Source organism: Pleurodeles waltl, chromosome 6 (genome assembly GCF_031143425.1).
Source record: "Pleurodeles waltl isolate 20211129_DDA chromosome 6, aPleWal1.hap1.20221129, whole genome shotgun sequence".
In the NCBI taxonomy this organism is placed as follows: domain Eukaryota; kingdom Metazoa; phylum Chordata; class Amphibia; order Caudata; family Salamandridae; genus Pleurodeles; species Pleurodeles waltl.
In genome coordinates, this window is record NC_090445.1 from 1,104,746,403 (window position 1) to 1,104,765,013 (window position 18,611).

General features: G+C 44.9%; 1 protein-coding gene across 6 annotated transcripts in view; it reads right to left on the bottom strand.

Moving 5' to 3' along the window:
- The window catches only part of CAMTA1 (calmodulin binding transcription activator 1), a 2,488,613-nt gene that overhangs the window by 406,342 nt on the left and 2,063,660 nt on the right, over positions 1-18,611 (bottom strand). For all 6 annotated transcript variants that reach the window (XM_069240215.1, XM_069240212.1, XM_069240214.1 and 3 more), the window contains one exon: positions 3,723-3,857. In XM_069240215.1, coding sequence (XP_069096316.1) covers positions 3,723-3,857 — 135 coding nt within the window. The remainder of the gene's footprint in view (positions 1-3,722; positions 3,858-18,611) is intronic.

Genomic DNA, 18,611 nt, shown 5'->3' on the forward strand with positions numbered 1-18,611 from the left:
TGAAGACATCAAAGAGAAAGATGAGGCACTTTTCAGGGCAGACAAAGTGCATTTGTCACAGTTGGGGAACACATATTATCTGACAGATTTGAGGTTATTGGCGGGAGATTTGTGGGGGGAAATGTTGTGGCTCAGAGAGCAGGAGTAGAAGCAGTAAGGTTGCAGTAGTGTGTTTTTTTCCCCCTTTTTTGGTGGGGCAGCAAAACGCCAAGTGCGTTTGTGCTGGATGGCAGTAGATGGCGGAGGGTGGAGAGTCGGATGCGGGCTTGGCCACACTTCCAGGGGAAAAAACAAACAGGTAAAGGTTCAGAGTGTGGGGAATGCATGAAGCAAGTAGGGCATGAAAGGGAAAGGGGAGTGTCTAGGGGCATGGAAGGGAAAAATGCGGGTTTTGAAGTGAAAAGATGAGCAAGGTAATCTTAAAGGGTGGGCTCTGTTAAAGTTGGGGTTTATACGTTGAAAGTTAAAGCATGTGTTATTATTACAATCCTATCCTAAATAAATAACCTTTTACACTAAATGATTGGTGTCGCTAAAGTATGTCCCGAAGGCCTTTAATTTTGAGAGCTTTGCGGGAGGAGAGCCCTTTAGAACTGGGGTGTGGACATGATCTGCAGCTTCTCAAGTCCCTGAAGATGCTCTCCCTTCCTCTTTCTTCATACTTATCCAGAACCTGCTCTCATTCCTCATACATTGATTTAAAGTATGCAACATTCCTAGTCGGATATGTATATTTGATAGCAGTAGCAGGATAACCTTTTTAGGTCCAGCCTACCAGACAGTGCAGTTATATGGTTGTGAAATATATATTGTGGGCTTACCAAGAACAAAAATGGGCTTGCAGCCCACCAATTGCCTACAATAGGTTGGTTTAACTACAACCCTCAATTGCCTATTTTTTTTTTGATGGACTGCCTTTTACGTCTTAATGTCTGCCCCACCCGTGGAGCACTGCCAATTTATTTGTGTAGTTTCCCCCTCATTTTTAGGGTATTACACTTTTAGTTTCTCTTAAGCACTCTACAAGAGTGCAAGTGTTTTCCAGCTGTCTCGCCCATGTATCTCTCCCCACCCCCTCAGTGAAGTGCTCAACATCTTGTGCTTCCCCCTTTCATTGCTTTCTCCCACATGTCAGCCACAGCTTCATGTTTCTCTTTCTCTCTCACCCACTTGTTTTTTTTCTGCCCCTGCCCACACCCATCATGTTGTTCCTCCCACCAACTCCTTTGTGTTGCTACTGCCCCACATCCTTTCGAAAAATACTTTTGCATCATTTAGTAGGTGCAAGTATGTGTAGTGTGAGCACAGTCAAAACAGGCAACAGGTAGAATAGATAAGTCTGTGACTAGTACTAACAAATAGTGGCAAAGCCAATAGGTCTTTCCTTTGGGGCATATTTGGTTCGCCACTGGTTTTTAGAGGTGCAATATAGCATCCCATATGGCTGTGCACCATGGCTAAAGAAGAATAAAAACAAAGCCTACGATGTGGCTGCCGGGCAACTGCCCACTACTACATAGGTTTCGTTTTTATTCTTTCCAGGAACTGAAATCTTAAAGAAATGTTATGAAAGCCTAACATAAAGGGATGCCTCTGTTAATTAACCACCGTCCAGTGAGATAGTCACACAATCTATGTTGAGTTTGTGATTCTCAGAGTTACTACTAAAACTCAGCGACCAAAAATGTTATGGGAAAACAAGCTTAAAAGCGTATTTAGTGTACACACACTCACCACATGTGATATATAATAGTTTGTGAATGTTCCAAGCCCAAGACATTCTTTGAATAGTAAATCCTGTCCAGCTTGACTCATCTGTGCATGCCTGACGAAGAAGGTGTACACCCCACAGATGCACACAGACACACACAGAAACACAGACACACACACACACACCCAAAGCCTAAGAACAATTCTCATTGTATATTGTAGAAACTTCTTTCCGAATCTAAGCTGCTTGGTGGTCACCTGACAAGAGCACAGGTAATTCTCGAGAGCAGGGTGCGAATGCCAGGTAGTATTGTGAAATGCATTTACACTGATACAGGTTTTTTGTCATTTTTAACACATTAATCCACAACCCATTACATTTTTGAGTGACTCGGCTATTATCTTACCAGTAATATACCGACTCCCAACAAAGAGTATTGAGCAGTGATCAATGCCTCCAGCTCAACAGAATAACCACAACAATTTGATGATCTGAATCTATTCATAGATATACATAAAAATTTTTATAAACTCGGTGGTTCACTTCCTGTTACCTTTGAACTTTCACTACCTTTCTAAAAGTTTTAGTTAGACTACATAGTACACATTGATACGCTTTAAAGGAGAATTATTGCTAGGCAAGATAGAGTAGATTTCCCCTTGCTCATACTTGTGACTGTAGAGTGGTCGTTCTCTGTTCGAAATGAAATAAAAAATTGTGATAATCCTGGATAAACAGTCCGGTCTGTCCACTGTAATAAAATATCTCTGTTTTCATATAAGCTTCGGTAGTTCTTTCTGGCCTCTTTATAGAATTTATTCAGATCACTGACTAGGAATTTAACAAGATCAACACACTTTCAATGGTAAAAAATATGAATTACACAATAGGTTTTTATGTCAACATGATTTTCAAAAAGGTAACTGAACATAACTAATTTCTAATAGCGTGCACAAGTTTTATCACTTCTGTGAAATGCACCAAGCACAGACAAGCTTTTAGGCGAGGATCTGAGGCACAAGGAGTGACATGTGCATCTGATGTACAAATTAGTTTCCATGACAAACTGCTTGGACACCATCATGCTTGTATGTGTTGGTGATTCATGGACTACTGTTTCATTGTAATTGAAAAACTTTTCTGAAGGTTAACTATATATTTTTTTTTTAAAAACATTGCCTTGTAATGTCCCTGCAGCATTGTGAAGTCCACTGTTTGCTGCGTAAATTAGACTAACTTCATCTAAATTGACACAATTAAGGAAACGGTATGAAAATGATCAAAACTTGAAACAAATTAACAAAAACATAATATTAGCAAATTGTCAAAACTATGTCAATAATCAGGTTATGAACATGTTATCAATATATTCAAAATGTGGTTCGACTTGTCATAAATGTTTCCTTGTTTGATGCAAACGTACACTTTAAAGCCAAATGTATAGAACCAGAATCATATAATAAACAATATAAAATATGTACCTAAATAATATCAACTTGATTCAGATATTTAATAAAAGTGCTCAAAATAATCAAAGCTTTGAAATGCTATTTATTTGAAAAACACTGTAGTTCCATTCATTAATTAACAGGCCGAATGTAGGAACATAGTTATTAAATTGCTTATTCATTTATGGTACATTTATGAATTCATCTCTGGTATTGTATGCACTATGTATAGCTTGGCTACCTTGACTGATCATTGTTTCCTTAAATGTGTGTGCTCAATAAATATAGAGATGTTAAGTTTTCTGTAGCTCCACACTATCAACCTTACACAAATTCTGTTGCGATTAGTAACCTGTAAAATACATGGCTTATCTCCCACAATTAAAAACGTCGGGACGTACCACACAATACATCTAATATAATTGGTTTTAATGGTGATTCACTAATTTTTAATTTCACCTTCTCTTAAACAGATAGTATATAAATCATCTTTGCTAGCCCACAGCAGTCATTTAGCCACATCTTCATATCAAAATTCACGAGTGTTTTGCAGTTCTCCTTACCGTCCAGGGAAAGCCAGTCATGCTGAGAAGACGGGAGAGTGGGAAGCGCGCGAGCCTTGTACTCAAAGACCACAGAGTTAGAGATGATCTGATTGTTGAAGGCCACCTGCAGAGTCACCAGGCCTGTATCGTGAGCTGAAAAGATTGACACAATAAAAAACTACATCACCCTTCTCTAAAGACAACATATTTCAACCTTACCCACCTAGTGGTTTAAGGTATCAAGGACATAACATAAAATGTAAAAGCAGTAAGTGATATATGCATTTGTTTCGTCATTTCTTGCTTTGAGTTATGCTTTCTTAATAGAATCAAAATGTTTTAAATGACATCATTTTGATATTGTTATTCCTCAAGTGTAAACATGTCCTACTGTTTGGGTCGATTTTCAATTAGGTTTTAGTGAAGAAATTTGTTCTGTTAATGTTTTCAGGATTTAGTGGGGTTTTAAATTTCATTTCCTTTGAATTTTATGAAAGGAGAACATTTGAAAAAGTTTGCCACTTTTCAGACAACATGAAAAATACACACTTTTTTATCTACCAAGATCTGAATAAATGTCTTCCAAAAATAAATCAAATAAAATACATGTAAAGGTATTTTAACTTCATGATGTTTTTGGATTACAATCATATTCACCATTTCTATATTTTGATTGAAAAATGCAACCGTTTGCAAAACTGAGCACTTTCTCGGTGACATTGCATGAACATTTAGTGAAATGTTCAAGACTGACTTGAAGGACTAAGTTCAACCAGGCTCTGCTGTTGTCAATGCTAGCACGTTTGAGACTGCCTTGTCTCGAAATTTCACTTGCTCACATTTGCTGCAATATGGAGCTTACTGCAATTGTAGCCTTTTAGGCAAGGAGTGCTGGCTTGTTTCAGAATGCAAACATTCATGTTGAAGGCCCCAGAATGAACCTATATTTAGTCCTCTTTTTTGCATTCTCGATATGTAAACCCTTAGCACTCTGAGTGGTGCGAAGCAGATAAAGCCATTTGGGCGAGAGAGTGAGTAGTCATCTTGAGTGCAGGAGCAAAACAAAAATTTGCAAAGTGGATCCACCGCATAAAACTTAATAAAAGGTTATTTTGCCCACTGGACCTGGGCATCCTGGAAGCCTAAGACTTTCTATGCCTTACTTCTGGGATTTTTCCATTTCACGAATAAGATGAGACTTAATTAATTCAGTAAAGGTCATAGAGACCCTCATAGAGCAGAACCTAATCCTATATGTGAAGGAATTATGAAATATCTCACAAAGCAACCCATGGTTACAAAATATGAGAGTTTCCACATATGTGAAATTAGATATGGTCATTTTAAAGCAGTAGGTTGATGGTTTTCATAGTATGATCTAATGCATCTTAACTAAAAATGTTGCACACAGTTCTTAGACTTTCCAGCTGTCTAAGGTTCTTCTATTTCCTCACATACACACAGCTAATAGGTAGCATGATCTCTGTTGATGCTGAAGGTCTGTGGCATGATCTGCATTCTTCATAACTTTGCCTACTTGATTCCAGCTTGATCCTCCTGCTAATTGAACTAGCAACTATCGGAGCATACATCCAGATATATGAAGTTTAACAACACAATGTGATAGACTTCGGTATTGTTCGGCTTTGATAAAATACATTCCTCTGGAAGCAGAGGATGGCTTTAAAGCCACTTTCTGCAACATCATAGAGGGAGAGTCATTGCAAACACTTAATGCTTTTCACAAAATGCCAAATGCATTTTACTATGCTTCCTGCCTAGAGCCAGTTGGGCACAATTTCAGCCTAATGCAGTTTTAACGACGTAAAGGCCAAGCGGAAGTACTTATATTCTGACCTCAACATCTTTCACTGAAATGGCCGTCAAATTATGACGGATATTACCAGTGGCAACATGTCTGAAGCACTGATCATCTCAGCAGGCTTAGGTCTAATTCTGCAACACGCAAGCTCTTAGAGTGGTGGCTTCGTAGGTGTACCTTGTTCCAGTTTGCACTAGAGCACACTCTCCAACAGTTCTCACACCTACCCCGGGAGCATCTCTACATGCATATATATTTTTTCAAACAGAGTTAGCTGCACAATTTGTACCGAAGACTAAACTTTTTAAGTTATTGAATGAATATGTTTTGTATATAATAAAGCATCATTTAATTCAGTAATTGCTAATTGGGCCAAGGAGAAACTTTCAATATGTCGGTGTAATCTTGCGTAATTTCTGGCCTTTTCGTTACACCTGTTATGAGAAATTACTGAAATTAAGCCATTACTCTATTTCAATTAATTTCAAATGTGTTCTGTTAAAAATCCCACCCTATGATTAAGGCAGCATTATGAATAAACTGAAAGCAAGCAACTGCTGTTTGAGACACTTGTCTTTTTGCAATTCTTAGCAGTTGTTCAAAATGAGTCTTTGCATGGAATTTCATTTTAAAATGTAGTACTAAATTTTATTTTATGTAAACCTTTGGGACCCTTTGCGTAATTACACAAAAATAAATTATGCTAATTAACACCACTCCTAATGCTAATGCAAATTAATATGTCTCCTATGTTTGGATTTGAGTTAAGTGGAGTTATTTACTTATTAACAGACTTCTTTCGGATGGTCTCAGTGGATTCTTAATGTAGACATGGCCAAGGTGGCCACAACACAATGGTGTGACTTTATGTATCAAATCTGTTTATTGTTTCAAAGTACCAACATAAAAAGTATAAGACATCGTAGTGAAGCAAACACAATGCAGCGTATCTAGTCCAGAAACATATAAGCTGTCCATAGGGATCATCTCCTGTGTAGCCATGTCTGAGGGGACCACCCCCTCAGTTCCTCCTTGCAATCCCATGTACAAATGGATCACTCGCAAAAGTCTGCTGCCTTGGTAAGTGAACTTCAAACATAGTAAAACAAAACATAAGACAGCAACACTGCTTCCTTTGATATGCCCCATCATCCATCAGTCTCCTCGTCCCGCCGCCCACTCCCCAGCGTAGCCCCAGTTCTCCCAAAAATCTCTCCGACGGACACACTCCGGAGGCTCAGATCAGCCCCAGCACTCTCAGATAAGCCTGGCATGTGAATTCAGTGAACTCTGTGGATAAGATCTGCAAGAATGGTCCCCATAGGTACTTCAGGTCCCCCACCCATTGCTGAGAGGCCAGAGTGAGCTTCTCCATTGCCAAGATAAATCACAACTTCTGCAGCCATGACATGTATGTCGGGATCCTGTCCGAGCCCCATAACTCTAAAATCAGCTGCACCGCCGCATTGAGGGCCAGGGCCATTTGCCGGCCTTTTAATGATCTCAGAGGGAAGGAGAGCGGATTGGGCAGACCCATTAAGCTATACGATGGGAACCTAGGGATCTTGGTATCAAACGCAGCATCCGTAGCATCTATAATATTCTCCCAATATCTATGGAGCTTGGGGCAATGCCAGAGTAAGTGCACAAGTGTACCCCTACCTCCACACCCTCTCCAACATAGACTAGACTCAGTGGGATCCCATGTGTGTATCCTTGTTGGGGTGTAGTACCAATAGGAGGCCACCTTATGTGCTGTCTCCGTGCCTGCCGCGTTATAGGCCGTATGGTGTATCCTATAGAAAATATTATCCCACTCTTCGTCCGAGAGCTCCCTTTACAGCTCACTCTCTCATCGCAACTGTTCCTTAGATTTAGGCAGACGCCCCTCCCCCTGCAATAGCCTATGAAGCTCTGAAATTACTAGTTTATCATCTTTCTTCAGCAGAAGCCATTTCTCAAACGGCGTCAGCGGCCTATCTATTAGCACTCTATTGGCCGGCAGCAAAGCCCAGTGCCGTATCTGGTAGTACATCATCATATCCGCCTCCGTCAAGGCATATGTGTCTCTCATCTGGTCGAAAGGAATCACTCCTTGCTCATCAAAGAGACTCCCCACCCTTTTACAGCCCCCGTCATGCCATCGTCGCAGCGCTTCCAGCTGTAACCCCGGTACAAAGTCCAGATTTGCACCTCTGTGGGTCATTGGAGACGGGAACGACGTCAGCCCCAGCCGATCGGCCACTGCATCCCACACACGTAACGTTGCTCCCGTGATCGGGGGGAGTAAAGTCCTACTGGCGTGTGTTGGCATCGCAACCAGGGCTCCTTCCAGATATGGGATCCTGCCACTGCCTGGTCCATAAAGCACCAATGCTTCTCAGTGAGCGATCAACTCCACTCTAAAAAGAAACGCAGCTGCGTCGCCTGGAAATATCGCAAGAAGCATGGCACCACCAACCCTCCCTCCCCTTAGGGCAATATAGAACCCGACGTGGAAGATGCGCCGGATGACCCTCCCAGATAAATCTCAGGACCGCCGCTTGAAGAGTCGCTAGCGTCCAGGGAGGAGGGGTCAGGGGAAGAGCCTGGAACACATACAGCACACGCGGCAAGATTGTCATCTTCACTGCCCCCAATCTGCCAAGCCAGGACAGCTTTAGCCTCCCCCAGGTCTCTAGATCTCGCTGCACCTCACGAACCAACTTCGTGTAGTTCAGGCTCGCCGTTTTTGTAACAGAAGGCGCTAGATCAATTCCTAAGTAGGAAAGCCACGAGGACGACCAATTAATGGGGTACCGGCTCTTAAGATCCCCCTCGTGCTCCCTGCTGATAAACCGACTAAGGACCTGCGATTTCTGCATGTTCACCCGGAATCCCGAGACCCGGACAAACTCATCAGGAATCCCCATAAGCGCAGGCAGCGAGGTCGTGGGCTCCGCCAGTGTAAAGATCACGTCATCTGCATACAAAGTGATGAGATGAGTATTGCCTCCGAATTTCACACCAGTGATCAGAGGGCTGTCTCGCAGACGCTGAGCCAGAGGTTCCATGTAAAGCGCAAATAAGAGAGGAGAAAGCGGGCACCCCTGACGGGTCCCTCGTCTAATTGGAAACAGCAATGAGAGCGTACCATTGACGCGGACGGAAGCACTAGAAGACTGGTAAATACAGCGGATCCAGGTCACGAAGCCCAGGCCCAACCCAAAACGCTCCAGCACCTTAAAAAGATATGGCCAGTGGACCCTATCGAACGCTTTCTCCGCGTCTTTAGAGAGGAAGAGCGCCTCCCGAAGGGACCGGTCCGTTTTGTCTAGCAAATGAAGCAACCGCTTTGTGTTATCGCTGCACTGTCTGTGTGGAATAAAGCCTGCCTGATGCGGATCAATAAGCCCCAGCATATAGTAATTTAGATGATGGGCCAGTATACCTGTGAAGAGTTTGGCATCTATTTTCAAGAGCGAGGTCGGCCTATAGGAAGCGCACTCCTCCGGATCCTTTCCTGGCTTAGGTATAACTGCAATGGTGGCATCTAGCATACTGGTTGTTAAAGCGCCCAACGTTCGGAAGGAGTTGAAGAGCTGAACCAAAAGCGGTACAAGTTCCACGCAAAAAGTCTTGTAGAAAAGTGCTGTAAGACCGTCTGGCCCTGGGGACTTCCCCAACTGCAAATGTGAGATTGCTGATATAACCTCTTCCTCCCTTATGGGTTGGTCTAAAGAAGATGCCTCCTTCTCACTAAGAGGAGTGATTGTAATACCCTCCAGAAATACATCTGGAGCCACTGCACTCCGCTCATCCGCCGCATACAGCCCTTTATAAAACTCCGTAAACGCCTCTGCTATTTGATCGCTCGTTCGCGCTTCCGCAACTGAGGGGGAACGAACCAGCTTTATCGTCGACACTGCGCACTGTGCCCGTAAGCGGTGAGCCAGAAGTTTCCCGCATCTATTGCTCCCGATGTAATACTTATGTTTGAGACGCGTGATCGCGTATTCCGCTCTGTCCCAGTCTAGCCATTTCAGCTGTTGCCTCACCTTCTCCAACTCCTGCCAGATTCTGGGCGCACCCGTAGCCTTATGGGAGCGCTCCAATACCACTACTCTCTGTTCCAGCTCCTCCCTTATCTCCCTCTTTGCTTTATTATCTCTAGCGGACAGTGACATCACCTCCCCTCTGACCACCGCCTTCAGGGCCTCCCATAATGTCCCGGTACCAGTGTTCCCGTCGTCATTAACCTTAAGGTAGTCTGTGATTGCACGTCTGATCGATTCCACCGTTGCCCTATTCTGAAGCATCGGGTCCCTGAAGCGCCAACTCGGAGCACCCACCCGTCTCTGATCCATATTAACCTCTACTGTGATAGGTGCATGGTCCGTCATGGCCTGAGGCTCAATCGTGGTCCCTCTAACCCGGGGTAGGAGTTCCTGCGATGCCAGAAAGAGGTCAAGTCGTGCATATGTCTTGGTCATCACGGGATAAAAGGAATAATCCCTAAGCGTAGGATGCGCCCTCCTCCACACATCCTCCAGACCACACTCAGCTAGCCACTGGCTCCCTGACGCTGACAGCGCCCCTGCCTGCCCATAGCGGTGACCCGAGCGATCTAGATCATTATCCATCACTAAGTTAAAATCGCCTCCCACTAAAATGGCGCCATCCGGTGAGTGCAGCATCGGGGATATAGCCTGCCTCAGGAAGGTTTCTTGCTGCGTATTTGGAACATACAGAGAAGCAATAGTAAAGGAAAAGGCCCCCACCCTCATTCGAATAGCCAGAAGCCTTCCTTGCACTTCATGTATTTTTGCCACTACTTCCCCAGGGAAGGACCTTGAGAGTAATATCGCAACACCAGCGTGTTTCGTGGATACCGAAGACCAGAATTGCCTAGGGAACCACTTGGAGCGCATGCGGTATGTATCCTTCTGCACTAAGTGTGTCTCCTGTAGCATACAGATATGACTCCCAGACTTCTCAAGGGCCGATAAGATCGCCAGCCTCTTAGTCGGACTGTTGAGCCCACAAACATTCAAACTTATACATTTAATAGTCATGCATCAGAAGGAGAGAAGCAGTAAGGAGGGGAGGGGCCCCATGGGGGACCTACGTCCTAGAACAGGCCATCAGCCACTTCGGATAAGGGGGCCAAACCACTACTCGCTCCAGTAAGCAGTGTCTCAGGGAAGCCAAGTAACATACAACCAACACGCACAACAGGTGCTCACAACAAAGTAGTCGCACACGCATCTCCATCGAGGTAAAGTCTCAACAGGGCTGTAGAACCTCTCAAGTTCGTCAGGCCAGGTTCGACGACCCCGCCACCCGGGCCCCTCTTGAGCGGCCTCAAAGGCCTGGAACGATGTGACCCGCAGTAGTTCAGCTCTCTCCAGGCACCGCTCCCTCAGGCATTAGTTCCAGCAGCCACACTGCTTAATACTGACTCCCTCTCCAACATTTGTTCCAAAGCCGTAGGGCGCTGCTGCTTTCTTCTTCTTTCCTTCCGCCACCATTGCGGGCGATCCCTGTCAGACAAGCCCCCGTTGGCACCCGGGTCCTGGCTAACACCTTCCAAGCGCAAAATCTGATTTGCCTCCGCTACAGTCCTCACCTGTCGGAGCTGATCCTCCCATATGAAGACAAGGCGGAATGGGTGACCCCACGAGTAGGTCACGTCATGCGCTCGCAAATGCTCTGTAATGGGCCTAAATTCCCGCCGTCACTGCAGGGTGCGTGCCGAGAGGTCCTGAAACAGCTGAAGTGCATGCCCTCTAAAATGGACCTGCGGAAGGTTGCGGGACCGCTGCAAGATGCTTTCTTTAAGTCCATAACTGTGAACACAGGCTAAAATATCTGGTGGCCGGTCCCCGGCCCCACCAGCACAGCCCACTCGGTGAACTCTGTCTAGCGTGATCTCTCGGGTCTCCTCCAGGCCAAGTAACGAGCGAAACAGCTCTACCACGTAGTCTCTAATGTCCTCCTTCTCCACCCCAGCCGGCACCCCACCAGCGGATATTATGCCTCCTCGAGCGATTTTACAAGTCCCCCACCGCTATCTGCAGGAGGTTCTGCTGCTCCCGCAGGCGAACGACCTCCTGCTGCAGGCCTGCCACTTCCTCACCGCGGGAGATCTCGCCGTCTTCAATCTGCGCCACTCTCTCACCCAGGGACGTGACCTCTCCTCGCAACTCTCTCACCTCCTGAGATATGTCTCTTCGGAGCTCCTGTATATCACTCCAGAGTGAGTCGCAAGGAGGTAAGGAAGCCTTTCGTGACCCCTCATTCACCTCCATCTCCCCACGCATCTCTGGGGACTTCGCCGCCGGTGGCCCCTCCACTGTGCCTCCCGCCGATAGACACGCACCGATCAGCATTTCTCTGACTGATCGTTCCCGCTTGGACTTGGAAGCGGCCATCACTCCTGCTTGTTGCTGCGCTCGTTCTATCACCAGGCCAGGGGCCTTTCACAGAATCTCGCAGAGACCAGATCACTCCCAGCACTGTGTTCCTCCAGCCGCTGCTTGCTTTCCGCTCCTGTGCTCCCTCTGTCCACCCGTCCCCCAGTAGTTTATTGCGCCGCCAGGTGGAGCTGCCACGGGCCGACCACACCGCCGATTAGCGGCCTAGCACCTTCTCACCTCTTTATGCTGTCCCTCCAAGACGGGGCGTCCAGCTGTACCCCCACTCCTCAATCGCCACCTCCAGGGAGCGCGTCTGGCAGGGGGTTCGGGCTATGTGGGCGAGTCTGCCTCCAGGGGCCTCAGACGCTATTCTCAGCACTGGGCCCCCAGCGCGGTCCCCGCTGTGGCGCTGGGCCCTGCAGTCCACCTCCGGGGCTCCTCCTGTTATTCTTCCCTCAGTCGACGGGGCGCCGCGTCCAGACCGGCCATGCGGCTCCCTTCTCTGCTGCCTCGCGTACTGGTCGGAAGCGTGAGTCAAGGCCGCGCTTCTCTGCATCCTCGTTTCTCCTCAGCGCGCCCCCCGGCCTTCTCCGAGCACCCTCTGCTCTGTGGCGCCTATCTCTGGGCCTGGGCGCTCCGGGACACCGACCCCTGGGGCCGCACGGCAAAGTTCTGAGGCCCGGGCGGCGGAGCTCGGACGAACACGTCCATTCACGCCACCATTTTGGCCACGTCCCTAATGCTGTGACTTTACACATGGTTCTCCTTTGAAGTAATGGGACAGTTAGATCCAAGGCCAGCACAACTGCCTCCAGTACCAAAGGCATCTTCTTTGTGTAATTTAGAGAAAGTCAAACATGAGATTTATGCAGCCTGAAAAGGTTCATAGTTTGGTGAAGCCAGCTTGTAGTAAAGATAGAGGGAATTAGTTTGAGTTTGATTGATACACTTCAGACTTAAAAATAGAGGCTCAACTTTCTTCTCTATGGTTCTTCACTAGGGTCTCTTGAATCGATAGTAGTAATAATGTAGAAGACTTGCCTGATGACTGAAGCAAATAAAAGAGAGGAATATTGACTATTCCACCTTGTGCCAGAGTCCATTCCTCAATTAAGTCAATTTATCAAGCAACATTTCTAAGGACAGAGGGGTACACTTTATTAGCACTACAGTGTAACGTGTACGCTCTTGAAAGTTTAAGCCCAGGCAGCTGGATACATAAACAAAATGATGACAGCTATACGGAGGCCAAGCACTTTTTTGTGGAAGCACACAACTTCTGCCCAATCAAAACATGTATCCCTGGCTCCTAACATGTAAGCGGGGCCAATGCTATACTATGCTCCGCTCCTTTCTAGTGATCCTTTCATAATTGTCTGGTTAGAGCAAACTCAACATGACTGCCCAAGTCAATACCGTCACTGCCTCATGTTTCCATACACTGAAGATGCTGAGGAAGATTTTCAATTAGCTCCCAATCAGTTCCCGGAAAACTGTCATGCATGTACTGGTTACAATCAAGCTGGACTACGGGAACACCCTCTCTGCCAGGATCAACAAAAATCTCACCAAAGGGCTGCTGCCAGAGTCACTCTCAGCCTCCCAGGCTGCACTCACATTACACCACATCTGAAGAAGCCCCACTGGCACTCTATTCACAAATGAGCACACTTCAAACTACTTACCCATACTTTCAAAGCACTACATAACACTGCCCAGCATACCTCAACAATTGCATCTGCTTTCACAAACTTGCCAGACACCTCCACTCATCCGGACTCCGACTTGCCCAAATCCCATGCATACAGAAAACCAAATCTGGCGGTCGAGCCTTCTACATTGCTCTTAAAGTGTGGAACAAATTGTCACTATACACAAGAGCCCCCTTCTCATTCTTGAAATCCGCAAGGAGCTGAGTAGTCCCACAAGGCTCTAGGTGAATATAGACTACCACACCTTCTCAGGGCTAGGATACCCATCTGCTTGATAGTGCAGTCTGCAAATCTAAACAACACAACATAGCAGCTGCACTGTCAAGCCAAGACCATAAAAAAGCGAGATAAAGAAAACAAACAGCATTTGAAGTTTGAACGTTATTGCTGCTGTTTTCCTAATTTGAACTCCTAGTTGGATCAGCTAATACTTGGATATAACTGGAAGTGCAAACCATGAGTGAGTTCAGCTTTTAATCATCAGTAAGTATGCATGAGGTTTAAAATGGGCAAAAAAAGCTACATTAATTTACCACCATGGTCTAAATGCCCCCCAGAAGTGTGATGGATAATAAACAATAGGCCAAGCTGCACGCTCCAAGCAGAATGCTGCTAGTATTTCTGGAACTATGAACTTTCGAAATATATCCATCCCTTTCTTTCTGTCCAGTCCGTGCTGCACCTGTCCACGAATCAACCACAGATATTTTAATATTGCACCAAGGAATGTGGCATCGGAGTGGAAACATTGCAAAAAGTCCAATCGTGCACTACAAAATCTCTGCTTTATGTCTTGGACCATCCTCTTGCTTGATATACCTGATTACTGCACATGTGTAGGTTAAGTGCAAAGGACATGGCTTAAGGGCTACAGCTGGCACCTTTGATTGGGAGGCGTCAGGTTCCAGTTCCGAGTGGAGTCAATATCTTGTGATTGACATTTGACCGTGTGTAATGTAACTGGGGCTCACACAAGGCACGCCAATGCCGGTCGGTCGAGTTTGCACTATTCAGGACTGCAAAAATAAAATACTTTTTTTTTTATGTATCTATGCATTTCAAGCTTGTATCCACAGAGAGCTCTGCATCTTTATTTTTGCAACGCTTTTCAGATGAAAGGAAAAAATCACAAAAAAAATCACAACATTCTGGCTTACTGACAAGCGCTTGGAATATTTATGTAGACAGAGGTTTGAGTACAGCAGGCAGCTAAGGGGTTAATCTGCACATTGCACTTCAGAAAAATGCAGTAAAACCATTTCCTAGAAAAGCAAGGCTGAATTATACATGAGGAGAGTCATACAACTGATTAATTTGTAGTTAGAAATTTTATTCAGTTGATCCTTTCTTCTAAACTAATTAGAAAGTGTGTGGTGTTAGGAGAAATCGCTGCAAGGGAAAGTGTCACTCAATGCGCCAATCAGTGCTTTAAAGCAGGACCTTGTTTTCTAGAAGGCATGGTCTTCCATCCTTTTTATTTTTTAATGTTTTATTAAAGTAGCGATAATTGCGATTGACTGTTTGATAAGTTGACAGATATTGACACAAGACATAGGGACATGCCCATTGTTAGCACCTATTATTTTGCTAAACAAAATTGTGAATTTGTTGATCGGAGAAATTCGTCTAGATACTCTAAAAGGGCATTGGCTTCGTTGTTAAAGGTATAGTTCCTTTTCATACGTAATTATTGTATGGTGCTAAAGCATCAAAACCTCTAAGCACACGAATCAGGAAGATTACATGAAACACACTGAAGAGGGAAGGAAAGGGATCACAGAATTTGAGGAAATGTGATGAAATAATGCAAAGAGTCTTACTGAGAATCTGATTTTCGAGTTTAGCAATGGGTTGAATTAATTTGATTTTAACTTAAACCAATCAAGCAGCGAAAATGTATGCCCCAACTCATATACATCACTTATATACATTTTTATGTAACCTATGCTCTTAACATGGGCTCACTTATATACATTTGTATGTAACCTATGCTCTTAACATGGGCTTACCATCATTAATTTGTGTGCAATACTTGAATACAATCGTAGAATGCAGTCACTTTAATCATTAAGAATCCACTTATAGTTGTATTAGGGTGATCAATAAATCAACGTAACCTTATTCACTGCATATTTATGATAATATTGTATTGTGCCACCATTTTGCTTATCAAGTTCCCTTAGCTTGATATTAGGCATTAGCTGAAAATGTTTTCTTTAAACATTGCCAGTATGCTGCTTTCTTGACGCTGCAGGTGTGTTATAGTGTTTCTCTAAGCTAGAGAAAAGGTTTATTGTTGTGTATAATATTGATAGTGAGGCCAGAGAAAAAGAGTTGGCAGCAGACAAGAAGGAAGACCATGAAAGGGGACTTCAATACCCGGCATACCAGAAAGAAGCAACATTCAAGGACAGCAGATGTGTACCTAATTGTATGAGGATGAGAATTTAGGAGTTAATTTGACTCCCCTCAAATGTGGTTATGGGATTGGTTTCATGTGGTGGGACTGAGATATGGATGTTCTGGAAACTTCAGTTGAGCTTTGAGTTGGTGTTTCGTAGCTATTTTGTACAGACTTTATCCTGACTTTCAGAGAGAACATATCTATCTCCCTGCTAGGTTTCCCCGAGTGGAACGCTTTATGCTGAAGAATTTCATTTTCTTTGAATGTCTACTGCAGATTGAAACCATGCTGACACGTTCTATGCGTCCTCTTTAGTAGTCCCTTGCTTATGTGAAAAGTTGAGAGTAGGTAGAAAGTTTCTCTACGGAACACCTGATTTGGATAATCTGTTTCCTTTATATAGTGGCTGTTACTATGTTGTATTTCATTATTCTGATACTTAGACTACTGGAAGACTTTAATGTTTAGGCTGAATTTATATATTTCTTAAATCTCTGCTAAATTGATAGTTATGTTTGAACACTTCCTTGAAATAAGCCTTTAAGGTTGATAAACTGTTTCTTTATCGTTATTGTGAAGTGGGATTGGTTTCACAAAACTGAAATTTATTTACAATGTGAGCTTCCACTTCAAGTCGGCAATCAAAGGTCCACATGACTAGTGGGGGATATTATTTGATAAACGTATTGAACGATTGAGGTGTAGATACCCCGGCCCCATCACCAATTTGTAACAAAAGTAATGGATTTGAAAGAAATTCACATAATCCAACATAAAGTTAAATATATGTGACACGTCTATTGTAGCATATGCCACAGCTGGTCCATATGGACCAAGCTGGGTTCATCCCAGGGCGCCAGTGATAAATACAAGGGGCCTCTTCTCCCTACTTCATAGTGAAGCCTCTGATAAATAAAAGGCGATGATTTTAGCAATTGATTTCGAAAAAGCCTTCGATTGCCTTGAGTGGAAATATCTTTATGAAGTGCTTCGTAAATTTGGGCTGGGAGACCAGTTCATCGCATGGACGAGACTGCTCTACACTAACCCGACATCCAGAGTCCGCACAGGAGCTACAATATCGGAGAGCTATCGGGTGGAGAGGGGGACCAGACAAGGCTGTCCCCTCCCTCCAATGCTTTTTGCTTTGGTTATCGAACCACTGGCTTGTATTGCCAGGGCGGGAAGTGCTTATGAGGGAATAACGATAACGGGACAAATACACCACATCACCCTGTATACAGATGATCTACTGCTCTTACTGCAGGATGAGAGTGACGCCTGTTGGAGCAATTTGGGGGTATATCTGGCCTCAGAGTAAATTGGCACAAAAACAGCTTATTTCCTGTCCTCGAGGGCAGGACTGTCCCCTTGGACCTTGGGTACCTACAGTGGAAACCGCGATGCCTGCCTTACTTACAGGTTCAGGTTTACCATAATAACCTACACATGCCGGAGGGAAATTTGGAGCGGACTCTGAGAGGACTTTGTAGTAATACGACTTTTTGTGCCTCATTACCAATATCCGTGGCGGATAAAATGATAACACTACTCCGTCACCACTCTCCCGTTATGGATCGCAAGAACCTTCTTCAAAAAACTAAACTCCATGATCATAGACTTCTTGTGGGGAACAGGCAGGCGATGTTTGGCACTCACAGTTCTGCAGTGACCACTTGAGGAGGGGGGACTAGCTGTCTCCAACTTCGAAGCATACTATTTAGCGGGTCAACTACAATGGCTGACTCGATGGCTAGCCGGCCGGATAATGCCAGATAGGGAGATTCCCCCTTTTATCCGAGACCTACACTCCCTGACTAGGGTTATGCTTCGACTAGGCCCCGCCTGCTGCTGGCCCCAATGAGCTGAAAGTGATGCACAGATGCTGGCTGCGGCATCTCCGCAGATCACAGTGTGCCACGCCTTAGGCACCTGAAATACCACTGAAATTCTTGCTGCTGTTACCACATAGGGGGGACTGGACGAGGCTCCTACGATGGGAGGCGGCGGGGCAACCACTGTGGGGACCCTATACGAAGCAGATTCTCTCCTGCTCTTCGAAGACTTCCGCATCCGGTATCAGATTCCCATAGGGCATTTTCTGCTTTATAGAGCAGTCACCAAGACGATCGTCCAGCACTGGCAGGTGGGGCGAACAGAGCCACCCATATGAGAGATGACTCAATATCTAGTAAGCGCCACTGGTACCCATAAGGCAGTGACCTGCCTTTATAAGAAAATCAGATCTGCATTATGCAAGCTGCTAACAATCATTAAACAGAAATGGGAGACAGACTTGGGGGCCCCTATCACAGAGACGATTGGGAGGGAATACTGTCTCAGACTCCACAGGCCTCTAGGAACGCCCGATTTAAACTTATCAATATATACGTGCTACATAGAGCCTACATGACACCAGGCAGAATTAAGAGGCACTTCGGTCTCGCAGAGACCAGGTGTCCTAGATGTGGGGAGGAGGACGCAGTATTTCTCCACATGTTTTGGTCTTGCCCAAACATACGAGAGTTCTGGAGATCGATTACACACCTCATCACAGACACGATCGATCGA